This window comes from Apostichopus japonicus, chromosome 17 (genome assembly GCF_037975245.1).
Source record: "Apostichopus japonicus isolate 1M-3 chromosome 17, ASM3797524v1, whole genome shotgun sequence".
Classification (NCBI taxonomy): domain Eukaryota; kingdom Metazoa; phylum Echinodermata; class Holothuroidea; order Aspidochirotida; family Stichopodidae; genus Apostichopus; species Apostichopus japonicus.
In genome coordinates, this window is record NC_092577.1 from 10,075,503 (window position 1) to 10,094,896 (window position 19,394).

General features: G+C 38.6%; 1 protein-coding gene across 13 annotated transcripts in view; it reads right to left on the minus strand.

The window, feature by feature from the left end:
• Positions 1-19,394, minus strand: part of LOC139985251 (arf-GAP with SH3 domain, ANK repeat and PH domain-containing protein 2-like) — a 136,304-nt gene that overhangs the window by 107,274 nt on the left and 9,636 nt on the right. For 6 of the 13 annotated variants that reach the window (XM_071999534.1, XM_071954499.1, XM_071954501.1 and 3 more), the window contains exon 1: positions 3,641-3,925. The exons of 1 other annotated variant lie outside the window; for it this stretch is intronic. In XM_071999534.1, coding sequence (XP_071855635.1) covers positions 3,641-3,769 — 129 coding nt within the window. In that variant the 5' untranslated portion in view covers positions 3,770-3,925. Of the gene's footprint in view, positions 1-3,640; positions 3,928-19,394 lie in introns of those variants that run through there. 6 more of the 13 variants (XM_071999531.1, XM_071999530.1, XM_071999532.1 and 3 more) reach the window with 3 other exon arrangements.

Sequence of the window (19,394 nt, forward strand, 5' to 3'; positions counted from 1 at the left end):
AATTGATGGACAACACACTGAACACAGGAAGTAATGAAATTTAAGTATTCGCATGTATACTGTATAAGCCTACAGTACTTTATAACACTGAAACTGTAAAATCCATTGCCCAGGTTATTGCACATTAAGTATTGTCAAACTTTGTCTCAATGGCATTTATTTGGAGGAATAGAGGGTTTCGCTTTCTGTGTTGGAGTGAATGTGTGTGTGGGTGAGATGGGTATACAGTAACTGCAATACACTCATATCATTAAATTGCATTCAGTACCGACAGATTGAACACTTAAAGTAGAACCATTATTGTCACATTATTTGTACAACGCATTTCCATTTTGCATTTATAGCGCTATTAAAATTTTCACATATATTTAAAATTTTAAGAATTTGTTTGTATAATTTTCGATTTCCCATTTGCAGTTTCTTTTTTATACAATTTATTGTCAGAAAAAAAATTTTCTATCCTATTTATACCTTACATTATCGATTTATATATTTGTTTATCATGTTTGTATTTATTTTACTGTAAAGCGCCTTAGAGCAATTTCTGATTGGATAGGGCGCTATAGAAATTTTGTATTTAATAATAATACCAAATTTATACGAACTAAGTTGCAAGTTTAGTTTAGTTTAGTAGAAAAATAGGATCAGGAGGGACACTCAAGTCCCCATCAAGGACCCTATAGGACAGAAAAAAAAAACTGAAGACACAAACACTCAGACCCGATTACAATGCTTAAAGTGCTTGTCCAAAGCATTCTTAAACCCATTGACACTACTTGCAAGTACAACTTTCTCAGGCAAAACCGTTCCACTTATTCGCAACCTTATATTAGAAGAAAAGTTATGCCGAATATTAATCCTACTTTGTGACTTTTGGAGTTTAAGACAATGACCTCTGGTACAACTACTATTAGCAAACATGAAATAGTCAGTGTGAGAAAGAGAGTAGAGATGCTTACATCAGGGAATGATTTTAGTGAGATTCAAATTTTGTGTAGCAGTTAAATTGTAAGGCTATGAATTTTGTCTCTTATAAAATACTATGGATGCTGTGTTAACAAAACTGCCATGTACAGTATGTACATCTTTGCACTCGTGTGGCGGTTGTGTGATGCAATACCGGTTAAGTTATTTCCTGTTACATGATGAACAATTCACTCAACAAAAACAACAAGAAACAAATATGAGTGAAAGATCTTGTTTCTTTGATGTCATACATACAGTACTTACAAACTACAAGAGAAGCTTGAAGACTTAGTGATGGGAAGCCCAAAGTGAAAGTGATGTTGACTCAATTCAATGGCTTTGACCGGAGACACCATTTTGTTTATATACCTGTGAATTGAGTGTGACTTAAATACCTAAATGACTAGTGACTTGACTTGACAATTGGTACTATACACATGACTTGTGACTTAGTTTAGTTTAGAGACCCAAGGATCAGGAAGCCTTACACAGTAGCTTATATTTGAGAGGTCTATAGATCGGTGTTAGATCGTGAATGAACACCGGCTTATTTCAAGCCTTCTCTTTTCAAATAAGTGTTCAGAGGATAACAAGGCAGGGGTGTGAATTCGCTCCCATTACTACTCTTGGGACCGCCATTTTACGTTCCCATCTGATGGGTGAGAGTGTATGCCCCAGCATCTGACCACTTTCTCAAATACTGAGATTGGCAAAGGCACCCCATTCGACATCATTGCAGTGCAGCCATGACAAACAAAGCTGTTGAATATCTTTGACTTCTTGACATACCTAGAATAGACACAGTTACCATATAAACAGTTAGAAAGCCTAAATATTATGCACGAAGGAAACCATATCAATTTTAGTTTGGTCTGACACTGATGTTCCACTCAGAAAAGCAAACTAAAACCATCCTTTTATAGCAGACTAGTGCTAGATTCACCTTAGCTTTGCAGAGCTGTCGTAAGGTACAGTATTTTGGCCTAATGTCTGTTATTATGATATATCCGCAAATTGTTACCAAATTTATATAAACACACGTATCTCTAGAAAAAGTTAGGCCAAACCAATGTTCTTAACCTACTGTACTGTAGATGCAATGACCTGGCTAGTGACTACAAATTTACTGGTGATTCTGAGATTCTGTTTTAAATCTCAAGATATTAATTTATTTTGTAAAACTATGTTGTAAATCAACAAACCACATAAAAAAGTAAATTTATACAAAATGTGATAACAGCTCAAGTGCAGAAGATTCCTTAATTGAAAAAAATTGAAAAAAAAAGACAGTAATTCTGGCATACTGAGACTTTTATCAGCTAGGAACTGATTACACTACCCTACAACAATGATGTAATTTAAGTAACAGTGGCACAAAAATAAGCTATTCATTATAGTTCTGGGGCATATATTGCAGAGTTCTATTTCACAATTTCGATAAAGGTACATGTATTTTAGAAATAAATAAATAGATGATATTTGCTTATAACTGATTATTGCTAAGGGTCAATACTAAATGACCCTGGAATTAACCTGTAATTTACCTACTCATGGTAGGCTTTGTGGCTAGGTTTCAAGCTGTTGGCTACCAATAACCACAATCAATCAAACCACAATTTAGCCTAAATATGGAATGTTTTAAAATGATGGTGGCCTAGTCGCACAGCGTCACATGGGCTCAATTTGAGTTCAAATATTTGAGTATCGATTCCTAAGTAGTAATTAATCCTCCTGTTTGGAATTTATAAAGGAAATGATCATAACGCTTAGTGAGCACGTCTTTAAGAAATTCAGCCTATATAGGTCCCTGCTGCACGGGTCCTGAATTTTCCAGTGCAATTAGGACGTAATTTTGGCTACATCACTGACCTGGTGCATTGCGAGTAGACCTAGGCCATTCCACTTGCTTTTAATGCTCCTTTTCTAAGTCATTATAAATTATGCCTTTTTCTATGGTATCTTGTAAGTACTATCAACTTGTCCTATTTTTTTCAATAAATCGGAGCGCTGGGCAACAGGCTGACAGAGCAAACACAGCATATTTTTTATCAAATGTTGTTACTAGGCCTAGGTCTAAATGGACCTTACTTAGTTAAACCTAATATTAACTTACACCACTAACATAAGACTGCCTCTGCCTTTGAAAATGTTACAAACACATCATGGAAGCCTAATTTGCAAGATTCCCCTTGGGATTTCATATTCTTTAGGCCTACTGTAACTTAAGTTAGGGACGAGGCTAGTTTGGGTCTGACTCTGAGGTCCATGTTGACTACATGCTTTTTAGCCAACAAAGATGCAACAACACGCCTGCCTCTTATCTCCCTGAACGTTCATCAAGAACAGAAGTAGGCCTAGGCCCAGGGCCTAAGGTCATCCATGATCATAACATGGATAGGGTTTTAAACAGGCTTTTACTTTTCAATTAGTCAATATATGCCCTAGTAGTAGCTTAATATTCCTAATCTTTTGGAGGCACTAAAATATGATACAAATCTGAGATGATGAAATTTCAAAGAAGCTGAACCTTAGGAAAGTTTGATTAGTTCTATGGAAGATCGAGATATTTTTGGCCTAACATGAACATAAAACTTCCCTCGTACTTGTTTACAGTGACATCTAGGCCTATAGAGCTACGTATTGGGCACAGTCAATGAACGAGTGAAAATTCTACCTCTTCCAGAGACGTTACGGAGTTCCTGCATGCTGTTAGATGGTTCACAAAATTTGATGTCGTTGGTGAATTTACATCATCCGTGGTTTGCTCCAAAAAATCAGCAACCGATATAGTAGTATCCGGCATTTTCCAATCATCTAACGGTTCGCTCAAAACTTCAAAGTTTGGGAGAAACCGTTTGATGCAATAGAAAGTTAAAAAATAGTGGGTGTAATTCCGGAAGTTACTGTGCAACTGCCATATTCTGACTGTACTGTGCCACTAGATGAACAGTCATATGTAGTGTTATACTGTTATAGTCAATGGCCGGTAGGCCTAGTTTGTTTACCAACAGGCAACAAGCAAACGTTTACCCCAACGGTCTGTACCAGTTATCGTGGCGCTATGCTATTTTGTTATAATGGCTGTCGTGTAGTTTGAGTAGCCCATCATAAATTAATTATATAATTAATCTATGGACTAGCCACAAACTTTGTGAATGGGTGAGGATTGTCAAAGAACATGTGCATTTTTTCTCAAAGGGAGGGAGGGACGGTGAGAGGGCGGAGGGAGTGATGGGGGAACATCAAAACCAGTGGCGGCGCCAAGGGGGGGGGGGGGGGGGGGGGGGGGGGGGGCTTGGGGGGGCTTTAGCCCCCCCACTGAAGTAGTCAGCCCCCCCATTAGCCCCCCCAACTGAAATAAGCAACAACAAAAAAAACTCATTGAAACAATATAGCCTACCCAAATTTTGTCAGCCATAACGCAGTGCTACAATGGTCAATGGAAATTTTGATGAATTTTGTTCTCATACGGCAATGTCGTGTGCGTTTCACAAACAGCGTGCATACAGAATAAAACAGGAGTTGTGTCAGAGAGCGCGATATAATAATTGAGCAAAGGAATTGGATCTTTCAAAGCAGGTAATATTTTAGTGATACGAAAACTGTGAATTGGTATCTTCCATTCTAATTTGACTAAAGTTACTCACAAAAAAAATGCATATTTTTGGAGAAATTTTCAGGTGACAAAAGCCTCGCTAAATGCCACCATTTTGCATGTAGGCCTTTCCAGGATTGGGAAAAATTTCAAAAGGGGAGGGGGGCACCCCCTCCCCTTATACCCCTCCGCCAGGACGGCGATCACTCAATCTTGTAAGCCACCCCAAAAATTGGCTCAGCCCCCCCCCCCCTTAGCCTCCCCAACTAAAATTCCTGGCGCCGCCACTGATCAAAACTGACATGGACATTGGTGTCTATCTGAATGCTACACTTGGTGATGGTTCTAAGCACAGGTCGGCAGAAATGCGCCTACGGCGCCCTCCAGAGAGCTTTCAAAGCGTATTGAACCAATGCTTAGAACAGTGCGTTGAAGATCGCCTCAAACCGCCTGCCGCGCTCTGAAAAAAAATTAACTTTCCGTTGCTTGCAAGTGAAGTTTCTTCTTGTCGCTACAAAATGCAGACAGTTATGGAACGTGATACCTTGTTATCTTTTATCTAGACCTGAGATGTCCATCGCTGCTATGTACACTGTGTTGTATAGGTATTGACCGTAGCTGTATGTATTGACTGTACACTTGTGTCTAATTACCGACGGTAGCAAGCTGTGTGTGTATTTTCTGGGATCGATGGTGGTGGTGTCTAACACTTCTGTTACACCTCATTCGAAACTAGGTCAGATTACCGGCATGAGACGTTTCTCTGTGGGCGAGTCTTCACACCCTTTAAGTGTTTGTGTAAGGATGAATGTCATAATTTAAAAAAAATATATTAAGCGGCCAAAACAGAGCTTGAAAGTTATTTAGTAAGCCCCCCCCCCCCCACCCCCACCTCCTGCTTTTCCATGCTGCATGATCAAAACGAAATACGTTAATGGCCAATCCTCCCCAGTAGGGAAGTGTCATCGCCTTTTTTTTGCTTCCTTAGCCCTTCTCAAGTTTGTAGTCTGTCATACATATCCACATATTGTAATTATATGTGAACGGAGATATACTGTGGTACCATACCTTGAGCGCCTTGTTAACTTTAGGTGGATTTGTGCGCTGTATAAATCCACATTATTATTATTATTATACTCAACAAAGTATTTGTTTTACTCAAGGAATGATGAAATAAAAGTTCATAGGTTTGCGAGAGAGAGAGAAAAAGGTGCATTGACGAGGAGGTTGGGGGGGGGTGCACTCCTCCCTACCACGCCTCGATCCGATCAGTCCCGAGAAAATTATTCAGTCGCAGGATTTTTGCGTTCAGCCGGGTCGATAATTGGACACTATTCTACGAGTACGAGTGAACACACTCCCCCTCCCCACATATAGAAATCGGCTTGAATTACCCCAACACATGTCACTACCTAAACCATTCGGGAGAACTTTGGAGTTAAATATTATATAATTAAATAAAATATAATTAAACCCAATCTTGCCTTTAGAGCTACTTATATCGATCTACTATCTATTCATCCCTCAGATTTCCACTCACCCACCCCATACACGGGAATCGGCTTGCAATGACCGTAGTACATACCCCTCCTGTATCAAATCCTTCATTTGCCTCTTGCCCTTCCACTTAAATTTCAGCCCTTTTACATTTTGAATTGAGCCCTCTCTCTCCCCCACCTTTGATAACATATGCACGGCAGTAGAGAGATATAGAATGGAGATAGAGAGTTTTTATTAAAATGCATGGTTGGCGCTAAAGTTGTTTTTCGCATTTGAAATGTTGCGTCACAAGTTGGAGTGGCAAAAATTGAATCTTTGTGGGTCACTAGTATGAAAACGGTTATTTTTTTTGTCCGCGTGCCAATTCTAGCGAAATAAGAACGTTGAGTAGTCAAACAGAAGGTCAGTAATGTCTACAAACGAAAACAGTTTCTTTGAATAACCAACACCTCAATGTATTATATATATTTCATGTTTGTCCTTACCGATGCGACGCATTAATATAGGATTTTGAAAAGCTTCTCGCGGTCCGCAAGAAAGAAAATAGCACGGATGACCGCATGCATGCGGCCAGTGGGCTCTTCTTCACAAACCTGTGTGATAAATAGAGAATTAATCATTGCACTAATTTAACTACTCGTAATTTTGTCGATTTTATTCTAATACAGATAACTGTGTGTCCCATAAAGTTGATGTATCGGTATTGTAAATATAATGCTTAAGGTGTGCACGTGTGTGTTTATGTGATATTACATAAAATTTTACACAACGAAAGATACATCAAATGTAATATATTACCTGGATTTCACAAGATTTGGCATTACAGAGATATAGTCCTTCCAATTATTTACCAGCCATGTCGAGTGGCAATGATTTACAGTTAATCATCTTATATCAAAATGACTAATTCCTTTACGATATAAACTCCCAGTTATTAAAGAAAAAAACATGAAAACCGAAGATAATAATAAAAGGAAAAAAATTAATGACACGGGGATAATGTTTGTTTTCTCTGAGCAATGAAATACTTCTTCTGGTCAAGCGCCCTCTGTAGGACCCAGGCGTCCGTTGTTTTCTGTTTTTGGAATTTTGTTCGAATATTGTGATATCGCACTCAGCATACCCTTCTTCCCTCCCCTGCAACCCTCCCCTCCCATGCAACCCCCACCCCAGCCCACCGCCCCGAGCATAACGTAACTCAGTGAACATGATCTAGGAAATGCAAAGCACGCCAACCTACTCCCACTCCCACCCCCACCCCACCGCCCCGAGCATAACGTGACTCAGTGAACATGATCTAGGGAATGCAAAGGACGCCACCCTACTTCCCACACCCACACCCCCGCCCCCTCCCCCACCTAAAGAGAAACGGACCACTCACCATCCCCTTCTTCATTCTTTCATTTGGAATTCAATTCCTCTCAATTGGTCGGTCAATGATTCTATGAACAACATGATGTACATATACTCTCCAGCACAGCTTACCACAGGCGCGTAGCCAGGAATTTGCCAAGGGAGGGGCGAAACTGTAGATTCGGCATTGCAAACTATCAGAGCCGTATATTTAGAGAGTTTGGGAGGGTGACGGTGTCACAGTATGTTAGCACCAATCAAAATAGATCTTAGAGAAGGTCTGGGGTTTCAGCCAATCGCTGCCAAGCACCCCTAATCAAGATGTCTGCGCCCATAGATGTAAACAAAGTGCGAAGCGTAGACGAGAAGAATGGCGACTTCGAGCCCGACTTCAAGCGTGTATAGTTAAGTTGAAGGATCATAGAAATGAAGAAATGGCGAGCGGTCGATTCGGGCGCTTTGGAATTGATGAAGAAGTCCGAATTTCGATATAGCCTACCAGCTATTACTAGTAGTAGGCATAGTATAAACTAGTTCTACTACTACTAGTAGTAGTAGTATGCTACTAGTAGTAATACTATATACTACTATTATAGGCGTAACTGCATGTTAGGAATGTAACTGTGTTAGCCTTACTTAGGCCTGTAAACTGTACTGCCAGTGTCATGCACGGCCATTCACTCTGGTATTTTAATAAGTAATAGTACCCTACTCCCTAGGGCCTAGGATCAATACTTAGTTTTGTACTGGTGAATCCAAGGGGGAGGGGCGTCATGCTGACCCAGAGGTGATTCACAATATGTCTAATGCCCCATTGTTTGTCCTATGTACACCGTATAACAATGTGCAACGTATTGTCTGCAATTTGATAAATATAATATTATTACCAAGTACTCACTCCACATGTTATTCAGCACTATAGCCTGGCTATACTGTACGTATTTCATGGACTTTTGTGGATGGAATTGGAAGCCCTTAGTTTGTAATGACTTTGTAAACTGCAGTGATTGAGATCCTTGTTTGGACAGGGTGTTAAGCTATTTGAATAAAATTGTGACAGGTGATCAGCATGAGATCCAAGAGAACTTCATATGTCATTTAAAAGCATTGACTATCCAATTTGGCCTTAGTTTCAAAAGATGGTTTACTGAAAACACACCCTGGCAGTAGATGTCAATGATCGTTAACATGCTGATAAAAAAGGATAGTGCTGGCAGTAGAAGCACAACCAAAAACATTGGAAAGGAAAGTAAAGCTGCACTCAAAGACACACAAAATATTTTGTATGGTTCCATCACTGGTCTATGGAAGTTGCCATCATGATAAATAACAGTATGTCCATGATGGATGCCTCCTATGAACGAAGACTCTGGAGCAAAATGTTGTTCTTCCATAGTTTAATGGAGTGGCACCTGGTTAATGGAGAGCAAGCACAGTGTATATAAAATACTGGGGTAAGTCTGAGCAACTGGATATTTGAAAGACTCTCCCATATTGGAATGTAACTTTTAGCTCGAACCAGCTATGCCACTTGATATATTGTGACTCAGCATCTTCACTCTGTCAATCTATCTAGCTGTTATCCATCTATTATTCATCTTTCTACAGTACCTTTTGGTAGTAACTACTGAATGGGCGGTGTGAAAACCCCTCATAGCACTGCAACTGTATGACAGCCTTTGGCTTAGCCATCCTTTACCAACTTTAAACCCTGCAGTCTTGTGTTTGAGGCAAGTGGGATTGCTTGACAAAAGATTGAACTATTAAGTTTATGTAGACAGCTCAAAATTGGCAAAATACAATTAGCTTCCTACTCGTATTAACATGTAATAGATCAAGGTGGTAAGTTTGTTCACCATACATGTATCTGTGCTAGCAGCCTAGGATGTCATCATTTACAGTTTGTATTTAGGAATTCTATAAAATTATGTCTTTTTCTTTCACCTTGACACATGATGTGGTCGAGTATTTATTTATGAATCAAGTAGAGCCTTGTTTACAGGAAACCTGCAGCATATCATACAACATGCCAGTTTCAGGGTTTGCAAATCACTCAATCTTTTGGTATACTGTATATGACCAGTTTACAGTGGTAACTTATCAGTAGTATTAAAAAAGCTATGTAAATTAAGGGTTAAAATTTCACAACTTTAGTGTGATTTTAATGGATTAGCTGTATTACATGTATCTATGGTTGTTTAAGTGCTCTGGAAACTCTTTTTGTGATGGATTTTTGTGAAAGTTGGATGCAATTTCCTCTGCAAGGTCACAATTGCAACCACAAGCATTTCTGTGGCAACTTAAAATGTTCATCCTCTCAGTTTAGTTTAGTCACTGGGCTGGTGTTCATTCAATCATCTGTTGGCAAAATTTTCAGACATTGTATGAGAAGAAATTCAATAATTTCACCTATGGCAGTGAGCAAAACTTTTGCCAAAAGTGTGCAACACTGGCAAATACTTCGCACAAATACCCGACATCACACTCATATTTTCATGCATATTGTGTTGAAAATTTTTATCTTTTCATTCTATTTATGTCAAGAGACATGCTGAAGGGCATAAGAAGCCTCATAGAGAAAGTTTCATGAGTGCAAGTAGTAGCAGAAAGACATGACAGTAATCACATGGAGACTGATTTGGCTGGACATTCCAACTGAAAATTATAATTTAGTTTTATCAATTTATATGTCTTTCACCAGCCATGATTGCTAATATTAAAGGAATACTATGCATACCTGAGAAGGCAATGGATTGGGAGGAGGCATATTTCTTGGTCTTGCAGGTTTATGTGTATGTAGTTGTTTAAAGCTGCAGTATGGTATAATGCAATTAACCTCATATTGTGATAAGTTAAATACTGTCCTTGGATACAGTTAGTATTTTACCTTTGCAGGCATTCTATATATGTTTACTCCTTTAGGTACTGTAAAACTTCATAGGATCAAGCAAATGATCCCAATAACTATAAAAAGCAACTCAATGTTATTATTGATCACAATTCAAGTCAATTGAGAAAGCACTGTATGCAAGCAGAATAACAATTGGAATGGTTGTTCAATGATGATAAAAAAGGGGTGTGGCAGAAAATGTTTGTAGGTATACAGTATTTGCTCATGTTACTATCATAATTAAACAACGTTAAAATAAATAACAAATTTTAACATTAAAACGCTATAGAAATATGCCCTTTGCAAATCACAGGTGACATATGTTCTGTTCATTTATTGACAGATCTATTTAGTCTAAAAAGGTTCTTTTCACTGTGGAAAGGTATTTGTTGTGGCATGAAATAGTTATCCTTCAGCAGGGTTCATATAATGTTATTTTCTGAACATTGCAGCAAATGAACCCACCCATTGTATGTTAAACATTCTGTGGTTTCAGTCAGTCTTGACAGTCAATTAACATTTCCTTGCTGTCAAGGAAGTATGCAATTACCTCTTTGTTTAATTAACAAGAAATATCATGTTGCATTGTGCCTGGATCAAACACAAGAGCAAACTTAAATTATGTGCATTTTGTGTATGGCATTTTGTAGTTTTGGTTTCTTGCTGAAAGCTTTGTAGTCAGGTCGGTGTGTCAGTGTGTATATGTGTATGTGTGTGACACTTAAGTTTGTATACACGATAACTCAACAAGGGCTATGATTGATCAGTGCTATATTTGGTGGGTGGGTGGTCCATAACTAGTTGATAAAAATATTGATTTTGGTGCTCATATCATGAATATTAATGAGGTCACAGGGTTAAACCTACAGTAGACAACCATAAGTCACAGTTTCATCAAAGGTGAGTGTGTTATTGATAGGTAGCTTACACATGGCGATGTGTGTTATAATGGATAACGTGTGTATTTATGAGGAGGTGTGGCTTTGTAAGGCAATTATTGATCTTGCTTCATCATTAAATACTTGGAGTGTTCCCTGTTACTCAATGAGCAGCAGCAGGAACCATGAAATGTTTTCATTCTGGTTGACAGTACCTTGCTATGCCAAATGTATCTTGGAAATACCATAGCTGGTTGTGTTTCATATGTAAGTAAGTATGTGCTTATTTCTTCTTACTATCTAGTTGCTGGGAAAAGCAGCGATTTGTTTTGTTATTCTAGTGATATCATAGCATATTTGTGGTGAATAAATGCAATACTTTAATCTGGTGACATTGCAACAAGAGGACTGTACTTGGTGATTTCAATAAACTCAAGTCGCAATTGATGATGGTATTTTATTGTTTATTTCATTAACTATTATTGACAGATGAATGAAAATCCCCATTCCTGACATTGTTATTATTACGGAAGGGACAGAAATCTTGTCATGGTGCTCTCGAGCAAAAAATAATTTAAAATTATTAGATGAACCCAATTGCCTGTGATGCTATAACATCATTTGATGTTGTAACAACTATGTCACAAAGCTATTGCATTCTTTGGACACGGTCACTAGCAGACCATAATGCTGTCACATTGAATATTCAGATAAGGTGACAAACAATTCAGTCTGCTACAATTCGAACTCCTGATTGCTAAATGAGTGTTAAATTGGATTAAAGGGATTGATGCCACGGCATGAAACAAGGAAAGTCGAAGACTAGGTGTTATGAAGAAGAAGTTGTACTTTACTTTTTTTGTGAAGGAAAAGAAAACGTACATATTGATCTTTGAAGTGTTAACACTGGGTAGGTGTGTGTGTGTGTGGGGGGGGGGGTCCATTGCAACCAACCTTCACACTAACTCTGTCAGCATGTGTACCGCACATACTGAGCAGAACATTTTGGGTGTGTCTCCCCCCCCCCCCACCATGACTATCTCTCTAGGGAGGCTGATTTATGTATAACATTTCCACTCTGCTCCCTCCCCCATAACCAAGTGTTTTTGTAGGGAAATCTCGAGAAGTTGCACCTACAACAGCACTCCTAATGCTAAACAACAGCCCGATCATTTAAGTTTGGAAAAGGCAATGGTCAGGCAAAACTCTTCTTCGCACCAACATCATGCAGTATACTACTGCCAAGGGGAGTGGGGGGGGGGGTGCTCAATAACCTCATAGGTTGGTCTGATAGGATGAAACATCTCAACACATTAAGGCTTCGAGCTTTGAAAAATGACAGGTTATGTATTTTACATTAATGGAAACAAAGAGGTATACATGGCTCTGAGTGTAAGTAGAACATAAATAAACTCTAAATGTAAGCCAACAAGAGCGCCCTCTGTTAATATAAGTGTTCTTTGGCCACATTCGCTTGCCATTTTAACTACGAGACATTTTAAATCGGGAAAAGACTATAAACAATAGTGAGTCCCATCCAAGGGCGGCGGAACCGGGGGGCACGTGCCTCCCCCCCCCCCACTTTTCCTCAGGTTAAAAATGTGCCCTTTTTCTACATAAAAAATGAGGTGTCTCAAGTTAGTAAGAGGCCAGGGAACCAGAATGAACACTCGGGAAGAGCCGTTTCCGGCCATCTGAGGGGTTTGTAAAACCAACAATTTTCTTTTACGCTCCGCGCCAACTGATGATGGCGCTCCGCTCAGATAGTCGTGCATACAACTTTGCAAATCCTGGCTACGCCCCTGACTTTTAATGAATCTCTGTGGGTCAAACTCAAAGCTATTTCGAATGGAAAAAATTGTTAAGATATTAACAAGAAATAAACTCTAATTCGGAAGATTCCTACATTAGCAACTAGCCTGATTTCACCTCATTTTGTCTCAAAAGAAAACTTGTTCCTTGTTTCCCAATTTGCACATTGGATATTGCAGTGCTAGTAGGGCCTATGCATATTTTCCTTATTGGGGGGGGGGGGGGGGTGTTGATGGAGTGATGTGTATACGCAAATAAGATAATACAATAAGAGTTACAAAGGGTACTAAATATAAGGCTGCATCAGTCTAATCGAATTTCTGCAACGTGCCCTTTGATGTCGGTGCCCCCCCCCCAGATTAAAAGTGCTTCCGCCGCCCTTGGTCCCATCTGTGGTCTTGTACCAACAACATAAGTTCTAAGTCAACGTGGCCTCCCACTGTGGCGTAGCTAACATTAGGGGGCAAGATTTTCTTAAAGAGGGAAACCCCTCGATGGTTGATGGTAGGAATTACCAAGAAATATATGTATTAACGGGCACCTCGTCTGCACAAATACACATCCAATGGTTCAGTGGAACATGACACACTTTCACTTAATTTACCTCTATTGCAGAGACATCGTGGTTTCTGCATAATTCCGCACATTATGAAAAGGATAGGCCTACAATGAATAAATTAGCTACTCTAATTCACTAGGCCTACATGCCCAGATTTCCACACAAACAAGTTACACTAGGCCCATTGGGCCTATACGTGCAGTGAAAATTCTCCACAAGTGGCATCATAAGTCGCTGAAAATACACATGGGTTGCTAGCGTTAGTTTGTAATAGTTACAACCGGCCAAATTATTGGCGCTTATTCTGTAGGACGACATTGATCAACGGTCTCCGTATGTGGGTATGATAAAGGCCCAAAATGTATAATATCTCGGTCTGATTTCCAAGTTCTGACCTTACATGAAGTATGAACATGAGCCCTGAGGTATGAATACTTTTGATTAAAACTCGAAAAAAATGTAAAAAGAAGTATTTTGAATACATCACTGGATTTCATTGGGGGGGGGGGGGGGGCAAGACTGTAGCACAAAGCAAATTTGAAAGTAAAAAATCTGGCTCCCTCTGGCTACGCCACTGGCCTCCCCTAGCTGTATAGACTCGGAATGATATCATAATTATCTACCCTTTCATTCTCCTCCCACTTTCTACAATAATGCATTTGATCGTCCTGATCATTGCATCAATGGACCCAGCGAGTCCAATTCTAGGGCAAACAGTATTTTTATCGATTTTTATGACGTTATATTGTGGAGCGGTATTTGGTGCCAATGTAAACTTTGCCCGACTGGCTTGAAATTCTATATTTACATATGAAAAACAAAGCTCATTTTTTCAATGTCCGACCTCTGGTAACTTTCTTATTATATTTTTTAAAAATTGTTTATGTCTTTTTAACATGCCGACTTTTATTCAAGTAGAAAAGAAAAGATATGAAACGTGAGAAGTAAGAGAAAGTGGCATGCTGTATATACGCCACAAATTATTATGCCATTGCATGTTGCATTTCCGACATATTGACGTACACGACTACATCACATCCGCTTGGAGTTAAAAGACGGGAAAATCGGGATTTAATTTTCAAAACGACCTTTGCAATCAGCTTTCAAGGTAATTATAAGCTTCAAGTTGACAGATCTTTCCAGTGCTGTGGTGTTTGCCCTAGAAAGTATTCTTATGAAGCGCCCTCACATGGAGAGAAACTTACACTGAGCTAATACATGGATATCACGTGAAAGCATCGGTCTGCCATAATATGCATTCGGAGGTTCAGCTTCCTATAGACCTCTTCATTTAGACACCATAATTAATCAGGCTAACCCTAATGGTAAACCTATAGGGTGAGGGTTAACGCCATAATTGTTTGGAAAATTCTTTTCGAGGTCGAAAACCTTTCCACTTAATGCCGCACATATAAAATTTAGTTCCAACCAAGATTTTGACTTTCTTAAGACTTTAATATTTTGGACATGCCATTCTCCTGTGTTTCTGTGACGTTATCACACTCGTTTGGAAGGTGGGGAAGTTTCTATAGAACTATTAGTTCTGCAAGTTTCTTTCGATTTTTAGCCTCAGTTTGAAAATATGGCCAGTTGAGCACTTTAACCATTTTTAACTTGTAAACCAGAAATGGTATGAGCATCCGTCTCGAATATGATTGGGAACTAGTGACCCAATAAGCCATAAAATTCGAAGATCGGACCCTTCCCCCCTTCAAAGACCCCCCCCCCCACTCTTACGGAATAACTTTAAGAAAACAGGTGTATTGGACTATATAGGCTACAAAACATGTGCACTATTGTGTATAGCTGATCATGTGAAGGTTTATATAGAAGCACTCCTTCCTTCCGCAAATTGTTCTCATCTGTTATTGGTATATTTCGAATCAGCCTGCTGAACTTTGGTCCGGTAGGTATAGCTATTCAAACATCTTACATCACTGCTCATTTATTAGCCGTGCTACTGGGGTATTTTTCTTTATTATTCACTTTTCTTAAAGGATGAGTACATCATTTACAAAAGGGCAATGAGCAGCCTAGTAATGAGCAAATAAGAAACCAGAAAGTCAAAGATTTAGTGATTCCTTGCCCATAGGAGAAATTTTGTTAGGGCTTTGATTTCAACTTGAGAGATTTGGATATATCATGTTTGTAGGTTTCACAGTTTGGGCTGTATTGACCTTCACCAAAACAATAGGGTTCTTTAATTGATATGGATCCTCGACATACCAAGTACATATCAAAATCTTACTGCTTACTACAAAGATACTGGCCAGAGAGAACCTACAGGAACTCAGTAACTTACGCGAAATGCAGCTCGTATATACCGGTTTCGTTGCGACACTTTTGTACGGATGCCTGATCCGGACGACAAAATGATATAGGCTTGCGCATCATCGTAGGGCAGAAACATGTATGTGATGACAGTATGGTCGATGATGGGTACCGTAGAATGGGTTTTCTGAAAACTACTTCTCTTGACCTCAAAGGAAGTTTGACACGCATGAAATTCCACAGCGATTTTGTTCTCACCAAAGGCAATCTACGTGCTTTGTTGGAAATTAACGCAATTTCACTTTTAGAGTATTTTTTTTACAAGTTTTCCAGACTTTCACCTCTGCTGACCTCAAATGACTGTTGACCCGTGTCCAATATAATAGGGATCTTCTACACAATATGGGCCATCTACATACTAAGTATGAAATCCTTCCAAGTTACCCCACCTATAAGATATTGTGTTTACAAGCAGTTTAAGTGGTTTTTAGTTTGACCTCTGGTGACCTCAAATGACCTTTGACCTCCACCAAAAACAATAGTAGTCCTAATATGGGTTACCCACATGTAGAGTATGAGTTAAATACAAGCTTCAATTATTGAGATATCGTGTTTACAAGAAAGTGTTACATACAAACACACACCCGCAAACCCACACAATCACCATCGCATTGATTTCTTCAGCCTTTGGCAAGGAATCAAAAAGAGGCCTGTTTCTGGATATAACGCCCAGAGAACTACAGCAACTGTAATACAATGACTCAGACTTTTCTATTTTATTCTTTTTATTTCAAACCAAAAATATAGTGTAAATGTAAAAATACACGAGGTACACAAAATATGAATATATAGGTTTAGAGAAAAGATGTGATAAAGAGCTTGAAATAAACTTAATTGAAATGTACTGTAAAAATCATTACAATCCCAGCTGCCTATACCACTCCACCCCCTCCGAAGACTTAATAATAGTAATAATGATGACAACAACGATTTTCCAATAATAATAATAATCATTATAACGATGATGATGACGATAATAATAGTAACAACAACAATAATAATAAGAATGATGATAATGACAATAATAATAATAGTAATTATAGTAACAACAACAACAATAATAATAATAATAATAACAATAAGAATGATGATGAATAATAATATTTAGGGCATTTATACATTAAGTTGCCCATGGATTGATGTACCTGAAACTCTCGACCCGCCCACCCTCCCCACCTCACCCCTCCGCTTTTCTTAGTGGATGTGTGCAAGTTATTATGGTTCACTATTTCACTCAACAAATGCTGTAACATGCTTGGACCACATAAACACTGAATGCTCCAAACCACCGTACTTCAGATGTTGTCAGCAACTGTTTCCATCTTCGCGGCATTTCAAGAAACACACTTTGCATTGAATTGGTGCCTTCATGAATAAAATGTAGTAAAATAAACGAATAGTTAGGAAGCAATACAATATATTTTGTAGATATCAGGAAGTTAAAAAAAAAATCAACAACTGTTCATAACTTTCTGCAGATCATTTCTCATGTTTTTGCTTTGTCGTGGCTCCTGCTTCAAGGTGTCCTGGGTATTACAGGGTATTACACAAAGTCATTGCCCACGAAAGTTGACGAAACCATGAGTATGATGCATTGAATTCAATGAATTTTTAATTATTTCTAGAAGTATAGAACAAATTAAAACCATGGGATAAACACAATCATTTCACATACTGAAAGGTGCCTTGTACTTACTGCATTGGTCAGGAGAGAAAACCCATAGGTTACCTTCATGTTTAAAGTTAAGCCTCTATTTTTCCATTTCTTCTTTGTTATAAGTGATTTGCTTGTAACCCTATCAAGAATATTGTTTCCCAGAAGACATACTGTGTTTATGCTTCTAATTGGCAACACCTCTCAGTTTTAGTCAGATACCCCCACCCCCTCAACCTCCACCCTAAAGTACTACAAAGTTCTGACTGACAGGTGGTGGTTCCCAGTGTCAGCCACTATAGAATAACAATACTTGTTCATACTTTTGGGGGTATTTTGGAACAGAGATTGGTCGAACTTTTGGCTTTAAAGGTAGTCAGTATAAGCCCCAAATTCTAGCAAGCTATAACTGCTAGAAGTTTTCAAAAAGTACTTTCCTGGAGGTCTTTACTATACAAACTGTTCTCAGAAATTTTTAAGGAACACACAAGATGACTAAATGTCCCAGTTAGGAATTTTCCTCAAAGTTTGTAATAAAAAAAAGTTTAAGAATATTGACCAAAGGTGACCATATTTTAATATCTAGCATAGTTAGCCAATAAAGTACACCTTTAAGAGGAACCCAACCTGGAATTAGTGATTTACTTGAAACACTCTCAATGCATATCTACTTTCTTTTAACAGGGCCTCTATATTGCACAAAACATTTTACTCATTAACTTTTTCCTTGCAAGAATATAAAGAAATTACAAGAGACCTTTACATAGCCTATTAGCCATAGGAACAGTGACACCAATTTATGTGTTCATTATGCTGTCCCCAATTCTCCATAGGCTTATGTATGCTGTGTCCACCACTTCCCATTTACCAGTTTCAGTATTAAACACTTCTGGGGTGGTACAGTGCCCTAAAATGGACAAAAACTAAACAGATACTATATGTGATTCAGTGACTAATGCATGTCCTTAATGGAAAACTGGGGAACACAGAATAACAAATACGAAGGGAGAATTTATGGAGAACACTATACAAGATGAACATTGTTCATGATAACTTTATCTGGGGTGGTTAGGTGCAAAGTTAAGCACAAATGGATTACATACAAGTGAAAATATTGTTTTTTTCCAGTCATCTAATAGTGCTTATGAACACATTGGCTTTACAAGAGGTGCTCAAAATCATCCAATGTTAGCTCAGCCATGCCAACATGCTGTAATATTTGCATAGTTCAACAATTTGTTTCGCTGATGAGAAATGTATGCCTATGTGTGTAATAAAAATTTCTTTTGTTTAAACATATGGGCCTACACTAGCCTACAGAGCATCCCGGTGGGAAACTTCAGGTCCACTAACTACAGACATTTCCATACACATGGCTTATGGTGGATAACCAGTTTGCTGAAAGCTGTTCCCTATAATAGTTATCTGTTCCAGTAGTTCCAAAGTCTGAGATGGCAACATCCAAACACATTTTCTTTAAACAATTTTGTTATTGTTTAATCTGAAGTTAGCTGCCGAGCTAACAACTCATTTTGAGCCTTTCATTGGAACACCAGTGGATGGTCTATAATGAAGTCATGATAACTTTAAAATTACCCCTACTGTTCGCATTTGCTATGTAGAGTGATTGACACTAGAAAGCTGGATTACTGTATCACAAAGAAAATTCCTATGTAGACAATGTGAGGAAATTCAACGAGAGCTTTGCCATTGAAAAATCCTGTAATTCCTTTTGTTACAAGTCTCATGATGGTGCCGAATACTTGACCTTCTTTTTGGAAACTGTATGGCTGTATGATATCTGTTGATGGAATTGAACCATCTGCTGAATGAATTCTGCATCACCAGAACAGATT